The sequence below is a fragment of the Falco biarmicus genome, chromosome 11, assembly GCF_023638135.1.
Source record: "Falco biarmicus isolate bFalBia1 chromosome 11, bFalBia1.pri, whole genome shotgun sequence".
Lineage (NCBI taxonomy): Eukaryota > Metazoa > Chordata > Aves > Falconiformes > Falconidae > Falco > Falco biarmicus.
In genome coordinates this window covers 4,990,554-5,007,679 of record NC_079298.1, presented here as the reverse complement: position 1 = coordinate 5,007,679, position 17,126 = coordinate 4,990,554, and the positions used below count along the sequence as shown (strand labels likewise).

Here is a 17,126-nt window from a genome sequence, read left to right as displayed (position 1 = left end):
CTGGCAGATCAAGGCAGTGTCCAGTTTACCTACAGCTTTCACTTTGTAATACTCTTAACTGATCCTGGGAAGAAAACCATTTTAAAATGGCTTTAATTTGAAATTTTATAACAGATGTCAGATGCAGCCTACTTCAGCCAGACTCACTGAGCAAAGCTTCCTTTGTCTGGTGCACTCAGTGGACAGTTTTCATCAAGAAGAGTTGCGGAGGGGATGGGGAAATGCTATGGAAGCAGGGAGGGCCAGCCTAAAGGAGGCTGGAGGCTAGTGTAACCAGAGGCTGGTTGAACACAGGCGGGGTATGGTGGGGATAAAAGCTTTGTTCAGTCTGAACAGAGGACTTCCCATCTCCCGAGTGCTGTAGAAGTCCTGAGGAATTCATACCCTCCTGCCATGGGTAAATCACATTGCTCCTGGTTTTATGGGTGGGAGAGACCTTAAAAGCCAGATTCTCATCTCTTTTGAAGCGGCTGGAGGCAGGTATGCCTCACTGTGAGCCACGAAGCCGTGGGAGCGCTCGTAATCTCTGGGAGCAGAGCACTGCTGGAGGGATGCTGAGCTGCCTCTCCAGCCTCCAGCGCAGCTAGTGGACCTTTGTGCGGTGCCCGGGCGTGCTGAGAGGAGCCATGGCTGTAGTCAGCAGTCACATCTGGGAGAGCTTAGGGGGCCCAGCCTCCTGCGCAGCTCTCCTCCATGAGGGCTTTAAATCCCTTCACTGAGCAGAGGTTAGCAGCCGGATTCAGCACATGATGTTCTGGCATTCAGAAACTCGCATCTCGGGCTTGGCACGAGATTCCCATGTTTTTTTGGAGCAGATTTAGAAGGAGCACACAACTGTAGCAATTCGTGAGTCCTAGATAGGAGATGAGGCCTGGCTGGAGCTGGTGTTGGCAGGTCCTGGGTTAGAGATGGCCAAGGCCATGTGAAAACTGTAGTCTGTGCAGCAAAAAATTGAGCTTTCAGGTTCCTAACAGCTCTGGAAATGAGTGAAATTGTAACAAGAGAAGGAGAGACTCCGGGGTTTGAGCTAACTAATACCTTTAACTCCAGTGTAAAGAGGAAAGCTTGTATGTGGGGGTGATGCTGAGCAGCTTGAAAGTTTGTCTTAATGCCAGATGCCATAAAAGGCAGAAAGAGAGCGGTCGGTCCGTCCCTTGGCACAGACCAAACACAAGTGCAGTTTCCTCCACAGCGAGGCACTTTCCTCATTCCAGGAATTAACAGCTAAACCTCCATGAAGAGGGCATGCAGCCCGGTCCCTGAGAGGCTCTGTATCGGTTCCGTGTGTGCTCACGTGTGCACTTGCTTTAACCCTGCGGCCCATTTTTGTCCTGCTTCTGTGGGCGGCATTTCAGAGCTTCAGAAGGAGCATGGTCAGCCCCTGGTGCACAGGCTGCAGTGGTGGTGCTGTGCTCTGCCATGCGAGCAGGACACGGTGGAGGTTACGGTGGATGTGTGATGTTCCACAGCTGTTAGAAGTGCAGGGGAGAGGACAGGAGGAAAACTGAACGTCTTCCTCAAGCAGGTTCCTATTGATGACAAGTGCAGGCTCAAAAGAAATCAGACTGAGAGGGTAATGTGAGCTGTGAATGTGAATCCGCAAGGGGAGCCGCCGGGAACTGCTGGGAAGTGTTTGGCTTGGGGACATGGGTCAGCACAGCTGCTCATTTGATTGAGTTAAAGCGTTAGTGTCCTGGTTTGTGAAACATGTTAAGGTTTCTAAAATACTCACTCCAACATGAACCAAAACCCCAGTTCTTCTGATCTAGGAGGCAGAGGTAACCCAGGACACACGGTGTGGTGGGGCAGGATGTGCTCAGATCTGGTTCAGGTGGTTGTCACAGGGCAGATGCTTCAGCCTTTTAGCACAAGGCGACTGTTTAAGCCGTTTGGTAATGAAATTAGTAACACATTGGGGGACAGGGAGAAGGGATCTGTATTAGGGCGCTGGGTTCTAATGTGTATGTACAGCTTGCAGTGCTGAAGGTCCATGGCTAGTGCGCCGTCCTGCCGTGCTGGATCCCAAAGAGGAACTGAACCTGAGCCCTTGGCAGTGGGGCAGGCTTAGGTCCCCGTGCCCTCGCTAGAAGCCCGCTTCTGGGAGCCTTGGGCCTTGCAGTGTCAGGGCGACACAGCTGAGCTGAAGTTTTGGTTGAAGAGCCATTCCTGCTCTCTCCTTGGCTTTGGTGCCAGATGTAAACTTGTGCCTGCGAGTGGCAGCTGCTTACCTGTAATCCGCAGCACAAACCGAGTCCATCTGCCTTGCCACGACAGCTGGGCCAGGATGGGTTAACCCATTCAGCTCCCCAAGAGAAAGGACAGAGGGATGAAAGGTGGCCGAGTGGTGCCTTACTGGAAAGACTGAAGCTGTCTGGAGCAGGGCCACCTGGCCCAGCCAGCCCTTTGCCCTTACAGACACACATGGATGGTGGGGCACCAATGCATTTATGATTGGTTTGGGATTTTTTAGGGAAAGGGCACAAACGCTGACTCATGAGCTGTGTATAGCTGGACCTTAAAGCTGAGGGAGTCGGGCCTTTGGAGTCAGTTACTGGCTCCCGGTCCTTGGTAATTCCCAGGCTGGAGCTTTATTTATTGATGCCGTTTACTCTGGATCATGTGTCACTTGTTTTCTTCTTGTCCTTAGGTGGCTCCAATGAGAAGCGAGAAGCGAGGCTCGTCGTACCTTATGTCCTCCCCAGAACCTGGCCCCTTGGAGTACCTTGGCCAGCAGACTCAGGGCTCCGCAGTACGTTATGCAGAATCCTCTCTAAAAAAAAAGCGCGTTTATTGAGACCTAAATAATGACTCCTGCCTCGGGGTGTGAAGGCAGGCTTTTCGTACCTCTGCTATTTATTGCTGCCTTAACTTCAGACAAATAATTCTTCTTTCCAGGGGGGTTATAAGTATCCCAAGAGGAACAACCTCTGTAATGGGCAAATTTGCCAAGGAAATGGTACATATTGCTACGAGTGTTTCCTTTGTTGTCTGCCGCTGCAAGGAACAGTGAGCTGAGGCTGACAAAGCAAAGTAACGTGGCATGTTTTGGGTAGCTTACCAGCTGAAAGCAATAAAAATACTGAGGAGGGAATGCTGATCCTTGCCCTAGTCCTCAGACTGAGGAAGTTAAAAGATGAAATCTTGATAGTAATTTTTTTCATATTTTTTTAACTCAGATTATGGGTTTTTCAATCTTACTTTTTCCAGGATTAAAAGTTCTGCATTTACAGCCTTTAAATTTTTAGTATTTCCTCTTAATCCTGGAATGGAGATACACCAAATGTATTACCAGAGCCTCTGTGATGTTTTCAATAAATGTCTGTTAAAAGTAAGATGCTATATTGTGTGCTGCCTTGCAACACTCAATTCGCTTCAGATCAGTGATACTTTGACAATGAAGTAACCTTTATCTGCTTTTAGGCCAAGAATCCACGGCTTTTCCTTGGAATAAGTAACTTACAGTTTGTGAATGCCTCTGTGTAACACAGTGTACGTGGCAAAGTGCCGTCCTCCTTCCAACAGGCACGCGTGTCAGTGTGGCCGGCTGCTGGCAGCATGCTCGGGTGGCGGAGCAGTATAAAGGTAACAAAGTGGAAGAAATCAATGGCCTGTTCTGCTTTTTCTGACTCCTCCTGGATCTGGATGATTCAGTTGGAGCAGAAGCAATACTGACATGCTCCTCGGTGATGGCTTTAATCCTTCCTTCCTGCTCTTGACTGTATTTTCTTCTTTTTTAAGCATCTTAACTGTAGCAATGTGCTGCACTCCAAAGCCTGCTAGAGCAGAGCATCCTCGTTCTGGTTTTCACTCTTTCTTACATATTACCTTTTGCATGAAGTAGTTCTCACTAGAAGGAAACACTGTTTACTCACTCACCTGTGCCAGGTGTACGGTGTGGGCTCCCTCCTCCCCTGAGACTGTGAGCTGTGGCAGCCTGCCTGCCCCTGTGCATCGTCTGGCCCCAATTATTTCCCAGCTTGATTGTGTTTTGATATGGTTTTGGTTTTTTTAAAGACTTGGTATTTTCAGCTGATTCATTAAGCCGCTCTGGCTCAAGCCTTTCTTTTCTGCTATTAATCCTTGTAGCAGAAGACTTAGAAATCGTTCCTTTTGAAGTCAGTGCTTGTGACAGACAGATTAGGAGCCAGCCCTCTGTGACAGGCAGCAGGGTTTGCTGCCTCGGACTGAGTGCACTGAGGCTGGAACACAGGTCCTTCTGGCTTCACCTTGCTAGATAATACTGGAGCCATTTTTCAGTACTGTTTAAAAAAAAAAAAAAAAAAAAGTCTTAAACTCTGCCTTTCAAGCTCTGTGATGTGACCAGGATATGTATTTTCAAAGCTTAAAAAACCAAACACAATCCAAGCGGCTCTTCCTCAGCTGCTGTGCTGTAGAGCTAGGGCGCTGTGCCCACAGGCATAACGGCTTAAGACAGCCAAACAGCAAACGCAGGTTACCAGAGCTCCTCTGGGACTCTACGTGTATGTATTGATAAGTTCACTTGTAATATTTTGTTCAAACTGTTTGTATATGCAACTTTCTCAACTTGTTATGCTTTTCAATGAAAATAAATTGTTGGTACGCATTTAAAGTGGATTTCTGCGGGAGGAAACCATCTCTGGCTTACCTTTAAAGTGATCGTTTAATGAAGGGCAGGGTTGTTTTGAAGCCAGCATGTTCAGATCACCATTCCTATGGAAGTTATTTTAAAATCATCCTCTGTTTAATTTATGATTTAAAAAAAGAGGTGCACGTGGAGAAAAAAAATTTATTAGATTTGTTTGTATAAAGAGTAACAAAGTGCTTACAGATTTAAATCAGGTTCATAAGTGACATACAGAAAAAACAAGTAATACTGTAAAAATAAATCTGACCTTGTTGCAGCTCATAATTACAATTTTATATATATATATAGATACATATATCTCAAGACATCTTTCTGTTGTAAGAACTGAGTATCTCCTCAAAGCATTTTCAAAATCCAGGTGTGGTGGGAAAGTCCTAGGACAGGGGTCAGCAGAAGGTTCCAGTTAAGCTGCTGTTTATGGAAGCCTGGCAGGTTTGCACCTCACTGGGCCGCCTTACAGCCCGTGCATGGTCCCAGCTGGTCCCGCTGTTGACCTTTGGTTAACTCAGTACTGCACAAGTGTATGGTTCGAGCCTGTATGTCAAATGAAATGAAGGCCAGGGCTGTGTTAAAGATTCGTCAGGCCAAATAAACAGCTTTACTAAAATTATTCAACCTGCTGGCCAAATAAATCCTTGGTGTAATGATCATAGAAAAATAATAATAATAAAAAAGTGCATCACGCACCCCTTGGATGGCACCGCAGGTAACAAAAAGACTGTTTGGTGTGTTGGAGGTATCTGCTCACCTAGTAATGCTGCCCTGGTTGCTCAGTCCTCTCTTTTAGAGAATTCTTCTTTGTTAGGGGAGTGCTCCCCCGGGTTCTGTACATGAATTCATTTTCTTTTCTATCCCCGAAGTGTGTAATTGATCTCCTACGCACATTTCACCACACCAGTTCGGCTGCAGTACAAGCCAAGAAGCGTTGCGTTCGCACAGTTAACAGCGACACAGAGGGCAGAAGCCTCAGCAGGTAGAAAGGGGCAGGGGGCTGAGTTAGGAAAAGCAAATATATTTATCCAAAAGTGGGGTTCTCAATTCAGGGCATAACTATACACACTGATCATGCTTCTCGTTTGGTTCAGTTTTTGAACACAACAGTTACGCAGTTTCTTTAGAAACATACCTAAGAGCTCAGAACTGCAGAGCACTTTGAGATGAGCTCGTTATTTTGTCTTCTCTGGATTTTTATGCCAGAGGTGGGTTTTCGCTACTGCAGTTTAAGTGCACATGAAAGACAGTTGTCAGCCAAACCTTTTTCTAAAACTTCCCCAAACTGAATTACCATCTCCAGTCCTCTAATGTCCACTAGTTTAGTTCTTCAGGGAATAAGCGTGCCCAGCAGACATGTTAAGTGCCCCAGCTTTGCACTGGCACCTGCAGCGCTTTCTGACACCACCCTTTCGGTTCGTGTTCGGCAGGGTAGTTCCAGCTGTGGTGAGACCAGAATCAGATAAAGAGAAAACTGCCTTGCAATAACAGCAGCAAAATGAGTTGAAGCTATTGTTTCTGCCATACCTTTTAATTAATTTGATCCAACTGTTGACTAAAATTAAAAAGGAAAACTGTTGGAAAAAGAATCCTTTAAACACATTAGCACAGTCAGAGTACAAATTACAGTAGTTAAAAAAAATAAAATGAAAGGTCTTAGGCCTTTATATTTTGACACATATTTAAAGTACTGACCGTATTTAAAAAAAAAAACAAAACTAATTAAATTTTACTCATAATTGTTTCAAATCCTTGGATCAGATTGTGAAAGGTTGTCCGTTCATCATGCTTGAATATCCAGCACTTCCTCATCAGCTGGTCCACCTAGCAACAACAGAAGAGAAATTTTTAGAGGAGGAGTGAAACACTCTATTTTTCCAGTGAATACAGCGGAACGGGTTCCCGCTGCTACGAAATGCGGGACAGACAGACACGCCTCGGATTCTGGTGGGAGTTCACCAGCACTGTTACTAGTGAGGATTTTTCCTTCTGAGGCAGCTCCCCAGCGCCACGCTGTGCCGCTCACCTCCCTGTCCCTGAGCCACCCGGAAACAGGCCAAGCCTGCCCGCCCCGCCCCCCCCCCCCCCCCCTCCATCGCTCGTGCCTCGGGCAGAGCTGGGCTATGTCCCCGCTCCCCCAGCAGCAGGAGCCAGGCTGCGCCTCGTGGTCTGTGCACTGGGACCCCACTGCACACCCTGGAACTCTGCATCTCAACAATCAGAAGGATTCTAATTGAATTTTACATGGTATTTAATTTACAGGTATTAAAGCAAAGTTCTTAATGCCTCTGTAGGGATGTCAGGAACTTGGGAATGTCAGTGTCGAAAAACATTTTAAAATAATGCTCAAAAAACTTGGAAATGCCTTTTTAATGGCATACCTGACTGGTTTCCTGCCAGGATTAGCCAGGCTAATGAACATGAGATGCTTTTGGTGCTAATTTAGCATCAGAGGTCACCACTATAAAAGCAGAGGCGCATCCATTACCTCCTCCGGGCAGTTGGGCGGACGTGGCAAACGCTTTTCTTCTTGCAGGACACGCACCAGCCGTGCTACCGTCATCTGTCCCTGCGTGGGGCCGATCATTTTCAGGAACTCCTGCGAAGAGAGGAGTCAGCTGCACATCCTCTTACCCCGTGCCAATCCAGCCCATTTCAATTTGACATTAAGGTGACATTTGAGTCTCAACATAAAAACAATCAGTAGATGCTTATTGTACGGACACCGTGCGCCATATACTCGCGTTAGGAAATAGATAGCAACATCAACATAGCGTCACCACAACTTAACTCTGTACAGAATCTTTAGTGAAAGACAACCTCAAGGGGTTGTTTTCAGGAGATAAAGAGGTTCCTTCCACTTCTTGTTTCCAAAAATAACACATTTAAAAAAAAAAATAAAATTAAAATATCTGATTGAAGCGGCTGTAGCAGCAGTTTCTTTCACAACCACTTACTGCCATAGGACTGGACTCGGAATCACAGTAGGTAAGCAGTTCGTACAGTGTCACCCCGAATGACCAGACATCCGAGGCGATGTAGAATTTACTCTGGAGCAGGCATTCCGGAGCGTACCTGAGGACACAACGGGCAGCGTTAAACCCTACTCAGAGCTGCACAATCTGCTCGTACATGCACACCCCCGATGCATTTAAAGCGAACTAAAGAGGCATCTTTGTACACAAAGTCAGCATCCTTGTACACAAATTAACGCGCCTGTTGGGCTGGGGATGCCACAGAAGTAGTAGGTAAGGTACGACTTACACAGCAAGTCACTGTAAAAATAAATCAAAACCAACAAAAATATCATGGGAAAAGGGATCATTAAGTGCAGGAATAAATAAACAGCACAAGAGTAGATAAGTATAGTCTACCAGGTGCCTTTTCCTCGCTCTGATGTGTCTTTATTTAGGCTTCTTACCAAAACAGAAAAAACTTTGAGGACACTAAAAGCCTAAGTCCGCAGGAGCGGACAAGTTATTCCACTGCACAGTCTGGTTAAAGAAAGTAAGTTCTAAGTTACTACCAGAAAACAGGGCTGTCGAGGTCGTCTTTGACCGTGTAGTACTCCTTGTCAGTCTCGATTGCTTTGGTGAGACCGAAGTCTCCAATCTTCACTCTGTTCTCACTTTCAACAAGGACGTTTCTTGCTGCCAAGTCCCGGTGCACGTACTGGCGGGAGCCCAGATAGTCCATTCCCTAGGAGAGAACAGAGTTACACTAGTTCTCCAATACCTTAATCACTGTCTTTCTCCAGCCTCCCCGTCACACGCTCCCTCGTTCACACAATAGTACATGTTTCAGTACCAGGTTTCCCACGGCAGGTTCTCCATCTCCTGGCACTTCCGAGGGTCCTTTTCTGACACCCCCACACCTTAAATGCTGCCTCCGAGTTCCTCATCTGTTGAGACTGCTCTTCCGGCTTTGTGGTTTTTAATTTTCAGCTGAGCAGCCATCGTCTTCAGGCCCTTCTCTCCGCAGCAGCAGTTCCTTCACGTGCTGCTAAATCTGACAGCCTGTGCCTGTGCTCCTTACAAGCACCCAGTCCACTGTCATCACAAAACCAGAGTCTCTTGCGGAAAACACGTTGCTTCACACAGCCTGACTGCACTCGCATCCCTTCCTTGCTTCAGGCTTCACGTTGCTCCTTCCCTCTTGCCAACACGCCCTTTCTAAAGGCTGCCCTCCCTCCTAATTCTTCAAATTCTGCAGCAGGAACAACTTCTCACACTAAACTTTCATGCAAGGGAACCTGCTAATGACTCCCTTGCTGATCCTTGTGCCAGTAAGCACCTGAGGCACAAGAGAGATTGCTTTGGGATTCAGGTCCCTGACAGGACAATGGTTCTGTTCACCAAACAAGCCTCTCTTCTCCCCCAACCCCCACCCCAAATTAAATAGTCACCTAATCAAACAGAAGAGTTGCAGGAAGGCTCTGGTGCCAAGCTCACCTTACAGATCTGAACCGCGTATCTGAGAAGCTGCTTGAGATTGATTTTGTTCTTGTTCCGCGGGAGATACTCCTTCAGGCTCCCAGAAGGAAGAAATTCCATGATGAGTTTAATCCCGCTTCCTCCTAAAAACAGAGTGCGTGTTCAATTTGCAGAGACACGGCCCTTCCCACATCATTAACACGAGTAACTTTTGTACCAGCCCACAGCACTGGCGGCGTCTGTAACGGCACCGTGTGACCGTGGCCAGGCTGCGGGCTAACTCCCCGTAGCAGTTGCCGGACCAATCCGGAGGGGAATCTGTTCCAGGCAGGGCAGTTACTGAACTCAAAGTTCTTACAAGTTTTTTAATAACTGGCTTAGAACAATTGCTACTGCAAATGCAAAAGCAGAAGACAACTGAGCTCTTTTCTATTAATAACACGTGCTGCCAATAATGGCCTCCGGGTTTACAGGGCTGTGACCCAGCTGCAGCGGTCAGCTCACTCCAGCATCAGCCTGTCGAGGTGGTTTTGGTTGCTGTTTTTTTAACAGATTTGGTGAGAATATTGACCAGCTGCTCACATCCAGGCTAGTCAAGCACAAACATAGGCAGGAGGACTACACAGAGAAATTGCTGCTTTTTCGGTGAATAAAGAGATCTAAACCCCTAAGATTGAACCAAGACTGTTACGCTTTGTTTCTAAAGGAAAACCCTTATACTTTGAGTGTATACTTTTAATATTCTACATGAAAATTTACCATCTTCTGTGCAAATTCCCTTATATTTCACAATGTTCTCATGATAAAGATTCCTCAAGATTTCTATTTCCTTCTTCAGATCAGCGATGTGATTCCCTCCACTCTCTGGCTTTAGAGATTTAACTGCCACCTGCTCCCCTGTATTGTCACCTTCTGGGTCGTATCTGCAGAGTTCAACCTTGCCAAAGTGACCCTAGTTGTAAAAGAAGAGAGAGCATTATTTAACACAGCACTCGCCAGCCACAGCATCGCTGATGCACTGCGTCAGGTGGTGACGGTTCACATCTTCCTGTTGCGACACACAAAGTGCACACAGCCGTGTATACACACACCCACACCAACACTCATCTGTGTTCTGTATCCGACGTTCCTCTTACCTCTCCCAAATCACGGATTCTTTTCAAGAAGCGTTTCTCAAAGAGAGTGGGATCGACCTCTGTAAAGGGCTTCTTCTCCGAGACAATATCGGGATCTAGGAGTGGAAGAAAAGTCCCAGGTCAGACAGATTCCTGCAAGGCCATCTTGGTCCTGACACTTCCAAGGCATCCTTGCTCACTTCCCATCTGCCGCTGGCAGTGTGTCTGTCCCTGCTGTCACAACTGGTCTTATTTAAATCCTGCCTGCTTGTCGGCAGGGAACGCCTCCTGTTTGTACGTGCCCGTCTTACCACTTGCCAAGCTTCCTCCCTCACTCTGCGGGCTGCTGCCTGGGTCTTCTTCCAGACCCAGTCACTTTTCTCTTGGTATACTTCCCACCCACTCAGCTTCCATGATTACGTAAGACTAGGTACAGGATGTAAAGTTTTGCCCTTAACTAAGCATCTATTAGTAGCTCTGTAGTAAACTTCAACTTAAGATGAACCAGAGCCATCTGCTCTTTGATCAAGAGAGTCCTATGGAAATCTCACGGAGCTCAAAGATTGTCTTGAAACCAACTTAAGCTGTTGTATAAAACATGGATCGTCAAGTGAAACGGCAGTTACCACCACCACACCTTAAGCCACACATCCAGTATGAATTCAACACCCACACCCTATTTGCGCTCACCCATAGAAGGGGTTAGTTCCGTTGCTGCAGGGACACAACACAACACGCTGCCGTCAATGCAGCCGTACTTGGGGAAGAATGCTGCTGTGAGGTGCCCAGCTCAGCCAAATAAACCTTACCCCTCTCTCCAGCCGCTACGCAAAACTGCGCCTTACTCTGTTCCTCCAGCTTGTTGATGTCTCTCATGATTGCCCTGAAGAAGGGTCTCTGGTGGGGGTCGTAGTTCATGCACTGTTTCATCAGGTCAGCTAGCTCCTTGCATGATGGTGTCGCCAACACGAAATGGCCCCCGTAGAACCTCTCCTTCTGCAAGGCACACATGGAAACTCCTGCATAAATTTTAGCTTTTCACTTGATAACCCCATGTTCTACATCAGCAGATTTGACCATTAGATCCTTAACTCGCAGCAAACCTCAACTTTGTCAAGGAAATCCTCCTTTTCAGCAGCAACTCTAAACCATCTCCTAATAGTAGATAACTACTATTGTGCTGAATCTGGTGTAGTTTGGAGCAACCCCTGAAAACACATGAAGTCTCTAAAACGTGATGAAGATGTCACCTTTCACAAGTTACTTTTCTGCCAGGTTTGCCACGTTACTTACGCAGCGAGACAAATGGCTGCGTGGAAATGCTTGCCCAGGTTACCGACACAATACTGGCTGCTATCCACGACCCCCGAGAAGGTACCAGCTTCAGGGAGATGGGACGAGGGTGGGTTGTGCATTTTTTAAGCTCTGAAAGAACCACCCCAGCTGCCTGCCACATGCAGGAAGCAGCCCCATAGTCAGGGCAGAAAACTCCTTTCAGCTACCTCCTGTTAGAACAACTTGGGCAATGACTCAAGTACTCAGTCATTTCCTTCAGAGGAGCAGCAGCTGCCTTGCTCCGTCGCCTTCCCAACACAGCAAAACTTCAAGAGAGAAAAAGCACATGTGGAACACATGCTGAGGGACTCCAGCAGTGATGAACAGAACTGCCAGCAGTAAGGCAGAACAAGATTTACTCCTTTTTTTTTTTTTTTTTTTTTCAGATTTCAGAGTGAGCAACAATGGTGTCCCACAGGGTGTTAGTTCTGAACCGATGTCCAAAAGAAACAAGAGAAGCACCTAGCTGCTTTTAAGCAGACCCTCAGTTTATAACTGGACACAGGGGTTAGAAAAGGGCAGGTGTGAGAGCATCAGAAGTTCTGCTTAATTGTTACTATGCCAAGTTCTGAAAATCCCCAGCAAGGTCAGGTTGAAGCAATAATTAGCAATGTTTGTAGTAAGGACAAGAATTCCTGCTGCAACCATTTAGATGGATCAGCCCCTTGTTGAGTCCCACTGGGCTGCTTTTCCTGTAGGTTGAAAGCGAATTGGATATGGAAACGCATGTGCCAAAGAGGCTGTATCCAAGAGGTTAAGGTAAAGTTTATGTAACGTAGTTTTACCTCTGCTAATGTCTTGTCCTTCAGTGGTATTTCACCATTATAGCAGATTTCCCACAGTGTGGTACCAAAACTCCACTTATCTGCTGCAACGCTTAAATTTTTGGAGTCTTCGACACATTCAGGTGCAATCCAGGGGATTCGTTCAACACATTCTTAGATAAAAACACAGAAGCAATATATTTTGGAGTTAGTATCGAAGGACTAAAAAAACCAGCCTTCTAACTTAATTATTCTTGTCTAACAGCTGCTTAACTAAAACAAAGCTACAGCCTTTGCCCAGTTTCAGGGAGATCTGGATTCTCAAATCCCTGCTCTCAGAAGGACGCCTCTGTGGGTTTTACAGGCTCGTGCCTTAAGCCATCCAGAAACAGATTCCTTCTGTATTATCTCACTAAACTTAACGTGACTTTTTAAAGAAATTAATACAGTAAGCACCCACCATCAGCAGCGCTCCTTTATTTCCCTGTAGTTTTCAGATTCATGAAAGCTGATTACTTCTATTCTAGAGCCGGTTCTAGCTGGTATGAATTATATTTGTGCCTCTCCCCTTCCCCACCACGCTGAAGAGAGAAATCCGATTCCTGTACCCTACCTTGTCTGGACAGCACAGTTATTGGTATTCCTGGGTCGCTCAGCTTTATGAAAGGCCCGTACTCGGTGTCAATTCCCTCTCTTGCCAGTAGGATGTTTTTAGTACACACATTGCCGTGTACCAAATCCTTATCCTCCTACAGTAAGGGAGGAAAAGAATAGTGAGTGCAGCGAGCTAGCGATGCTCTGCAAGTGCTCTACCATACCTATAACAAGGGGGATCACTGTAAAATACTCCACACTGAAATCCAAAAATACAGCTTGGAAGAAATGATCCTTGAGAAAAGCAGGGAAAGGAGGAGTTCGTACTTGAGCATTTGTATTCGCAGAACTGAGGCACTTTGGAAAAAAGACCAACGTTATATTCCTTTTTCACAAGGAGCATAACTGCAGGTACGTACAGAAACTGGTGGCAAACGCAAGCACACAGCCTGTTTGGCCTGCTGATAAAAAAGGAGCTCGTCACCTTCTCTGAGAGTCCTTCTCCTTATTTAAAGCAACATCATGAATACAAAAAGAATACCCCGTACACTGTACAGTCCCTCCTGAGAAAGGAAAGTTGTTACTTACTAAGGCACACGAAACCGCTGTAGCGTTAGGCTGCAGCAGCTGCAGGCAAAGCTTTTGTCAAGATGCCTTCTTACCAAGTAGCTCAGCGCACTTGCAAGTTGCTTGGCAACTTTGAATTTCCAAGGAGTTGTCAGAACTTCACTCTTCCGATGCATAAACAGGTCCAGAGGCCCAAATTCAACAAACTCTTCAACCATGATATCTACAAAGTCAGGTGCATAAAAAAGTCAGTATTGCAATAGCCAGTGTCTGAGTAACCTAACAGGCCTGCCACCATTTTCCCCCGCAGCCGCCAGGCGAGATGGCTATAGTATGTCTTTATTTCACCTTCTGCAAAGTTTATTTCAGTGCCCAATGGCCAAATCAAAAGGCTAAGAAGAGTGGCTTTACGCAGTGAATGAGCAGTAAACCTGGAACAAAGACCACAGGGCCAAGCCTTCCCAGGGAAATAACTTCTGCCAGAAGGCTGGTTTGTGCTGGCACTACCACTACTGCTCTGGCATCCCGACCTCAAGGAGCCATCCTGTAAGGCACTTATTCAAAGACAGCACTGGAACATGAAACTTCTTAGTAGAAAGGACTTTGCAGCTGCCTTGCAGTTCCAGTTCCACTTCTGTCTGCACTGAAAAATCAAGAGGCAGCAGCTGCCAGCCCTCGTCGCCCCCCGTGCTAGCACTGAACTGAATGGCTGCCCTGTCCCTATCAAGGCTGCTGCTGAAGCGTGCTGCCTAGTGGCTTCCAGTTCACTGAACTCACTTTCAACGTCACGGACGCAGACTCCATGGAGGAGGACGATGTGCTTGTGAGACACCTGCCTCATCATGCTTGCTGTTTCAAAGAATGCCTGTTAGGAAGTGGAAGAGGTGAGCCATTAAGCGGCTGGTCATTGTGTCAGTCATCGAAGTGTTTAACAAATACAGAGCATCAAGTAACAGAAACATTTGCAAAAGATCACTGTTTTCTAGTAACGTAAAGGGTCAACAGTGCTAGAGGTGTGCCATCCCACTGTACTAACGGGCAATGGATGCCCTCAGAGGTGTGCTGGTGTTTGCTAGGTCACGCAAGCGACCAATGCTCCTCCCTGTGCTCTTGCAGACACGCATACACTAGGTCTTAGCATCCCCTGTGCTGTCTTTGATTAAGCTATGTGCTCAGCCTAGTGCTAGCTGATTAAGCAAAATGCAGATCGAGTAACTTGCCTGTGGCCATGTTGATGATAGAACTGGTGACAGACTCACAGCCCAACGCACAAGGCACAGGTAAACTCTGGAAGGCAGCAGTACCCTCACTGAACTCCCCAGCTCTCAGCTGACACAGCTGCAAGACTCTGGGTATGACGGTGCGTTTTATACCACAGCAGGGTCTCAGTCCATCTTCCTTGCACTTATGGTCTGCACATGTGCAGGCTGGAAGAGAGTGCTGGCACGCTGCAGCCAGACCCAGCGCTGCTGCCCGTCTAATGGGATCAGCTTCCTGAGTGTCTCAAAAATACTGGTCAATGATGGCTTTGACTGCCTAAGATGGTGAGATGTACCTTCAGCATTTTCCCATTTCATGTACATTTCCATATACATATCCCATTTCCATATACACAACTCCTTTTCTTTTTTAAAGGCTTTTCGTAGTTAGCCACGTACGATATGGTGAGGCCCGGCAGTTGTAGTACAATAGACAAAAAGGAAAAAACTTGCCAAAGAAATGTCTCTGTGGCTGGGGTCCAAGACTTTGAGGAGGACTTTAATCTCTTTTTCATTTTGATATCCTTCATTCTCATCATCTTTGTAGTTGAGAATCCCTGAGTAAATCTGTGTTCTCGTCCCTCTTCCAAGATGTTCGCCCTAAGACATAACACACCACGTATTTTTCAGACCAGGACACAAAGCAAACAAGTGTAGATTTACACAAATACTTGAATCTGCACTATATTCTGCCTCTCCCAGTAAAGAGTGGAATTAGCCCTCTACTCGATCTAGCTACAGACTTGAAATTATTACAGCAAGAAGCCAATGACAGCACATTACTCTTTGCTTTAGTGGTCTCTGAGCATATTCACCACTGTAAACCCATTTGATATTAAAAGGCTATTACACCTCCATTAACATCAAAGAGGTTCAGTGCGATTTAACATTATTAGTCTAAATACCAAATGAATAAATAATAACTAGCCTCTTATTTACAATAAGCTGCTACTAAGGCAATCTTTAATGTGCTTCCAAGAGCCAGAGGAAGTAATATTTCAACGGAACACTTTGTTTGGGAAAGCAATTTCCTCCTAAATAACAGGGGATTCCACCTTGGGATATTTTTGCAGGAAGCCTGCACGCTGACTGTAAATATACCAATCAAAAAACAATTAACATAATCTCTATCTGTCCTCCCCAGTCAATGATGTCATTTTAAAAAAACAAAAAACAAAAACAACAAAAAAACCACCAAACTTTTTATTTAACTGAAGAAGCTAACTGCATTATTTAAAAGCTTGGGTCTTTTAGAAACATTAAATGTGATTTGTGCATTCAAGCCACTGCGTGGTTTTTTTAAGTTTATCCAGGTCACCTGCATCACTAACTGCAAACAACTGTCAGAAAATTTGGGTGCTAAATCAGTTTGGAACACAAAATTTTGAGTGCTAACACTCTTCAGAGTTTTGAATCCTTCACTTTTTTTTTTTTTTTTTTTAATTGTAGGATATCATCCTTAAACCTCAAGTTGCCTGTTTCTCTGATACACCAGGCTTTAAAAGATACAGCCAGATTTAGCAACAAACCAGGTAGGAAAAACAGCTCTTAAGACTTCCACGATTTTTTAAGAATTACCTTAGAAGCAGTTATTCCCACAGACATTAGAAAATTGCTCAAATATCAATTTAATTTCTAGTGAAAGGCATTGCTTCCAAGCTTATCTTCTTTTTCCACACAAGGACTTATAAACATTTATATACTGCAATAAAAGTCTTTAAAGCAAACTGAGATGCAGATTCAGTTCTGCTGAGGAGAAATGGAAGAACCAGCCAGAAGGGGGTGATTTTGCATTACTCGACTGGGCTGCCGTACTACTTTGATGACAAGACAGAAACGGAGTTCAGCAGCTTCCTACCTGCATGATTTCTTCCTTGAGGATTCGATGGAAACTCAGCTGCCCTAGGTGATAAACAGGCTGCCATTCCTGTGCCTTCTTGGTTGCAACTAGCAAGTTGGAGATTTCTGGAAGGCAGGGAGAGAAAATGTTCTTTAAGACTTCAAAGATAACAGCATTCGCCCTTCTCAGTCAGCAACATTACTGTATATGCTTACTGCAAGGTAAACCCCCAGGTGAATGAGGAGGAGGGAGAAAAGAAAAAACTGACTTAACTTCTGCTCAAATAACTTCTGTCATTCATCAGAGAATTCACTAACGCAGAGCTACATATTTTATACTATATATACAGCATTGGTATTAGCCTTCTTGGGGCTGATATTAGGAAACCGAACAGGGTTTACTGCACAGAGAAATACTTGGGACTGAAAGAGGCAATACCACTGCTGTACATTTAAATAAAAGAGCACATACTCCCTCCTGCCAACAGGTACGAGTCCTTTCCAGTGTGCAGAGGGGAAAAAAGGGGTACCTGGAGTCTTACTTCCTCTCTCTTTACCCCCTTGAGAATTTTTTGCACTCTGGGAAACACCAACAGGCTGTT

At 45.7% G+C, this 17,126-nt stretch overlaps 2 protein-coding genes across 12 annotated transcripts in view; one reads left to right on the top strand and one right to left on the bottom strand.

The window, feature by feature from the left end:
* RAVER2 (ribonucleoprotein, PTB binding 2) overlaps positions 1 to 4,585 on the top strand; it is a 39,285-nt gene extending 34,700 nt beyond the window's left edge. For 6 of the 8 annotated variants that reach the window (XM_056355695.1, XM_056355697.1, XM_056355696.1 and 3 more), the window contains 2 exons: positions 2,648 to 2,749; positions 3,421 to 4,585. In XM_056355695.1, the coding sequence (XP_056211670.1) occupies positions 2,648 to 2,749; positions 3,421 to 3,483 (165 nt within the window). In that variant the 3' untranslated portion in view covers positions 3,484 to 4,585. Of the gene's footprint in view, positions 1 to 2,647 lie in introns of all 8 variants that reach the window. The other 2 variants (XM_056355701.1, XM_056355700.1) reach the window with 1 other exon arrangement.
* Positions 4,586 to 4,754: 169 nt separating this feature from the next.
* Positions 4,755 to 17,126, bottom strand: part of JAK1 (Janus kinase 1) — a 62,625-nt gene continuing 50,253 nt past the window's right edge. For all 4 annotated transcript variants that reach the window (XM_056355689.1, XM_056355692.1, XM_056355691.1 and 1 more), the window contains exons 12-25: positions 16,544 to 16,650; positions 15,139 to 15,285; positions 14,204 to 14,291; positions 13,522 to 13,649; positions 12,879 to 13,014; positions 12,287 to 12,438; positions 11,012 to 11,162; positions 10,188 to 10,282; positions 9,811 to 10,003; positions 9,070 to 9,194; positions 8,145 to 8,317; positions 7,576 to 7,693; positions 7,107 to 7,217; positions 4,755 to 6,442 (exon numbers count right to left, since the gene is read on the bottom strand). In XM_056355689.1, coding sequence (XP_056211664.1) covers positions 6,341 to 6,442; positions 7,107 to 7,217; positions 7,576 to 7,693; positions 8,145 to 8,317; positions 9,070 to 9,194; positions 9,811 to 10,003; positions 10,188 to 10,282; positions 11,012 to 11,162; positions 12,287 to 12,438; positions 12,879 to 13,014; positions 13,522 to 13,649; positions 14,204 to 14,291; positions 15,139 to 15,285; positions 16,544 to 16,650 — 1,826 coding nt within the window. In that variant the 3' untranslated portion in view covers positions 4,755 to 6,340. The remainder of the gene's footprint in view (positions 6,443 to 7,106; positions 7,218 to 7,575; positions 7,694 to 8,144; positions 8,318 to 9,069; positions 9,195 to 9,810; positions 10,004 to 10,187; positions 10,283 to 11,011; positions 11,163 to 12,286; positions 12,439 to 12,878; positions 13,015 to 13,521; positions 13,650 to 14,203; positions 14,292 to 15,138; positions 15,286 to 16,543; positions 16,651 to 17,126) is intronic.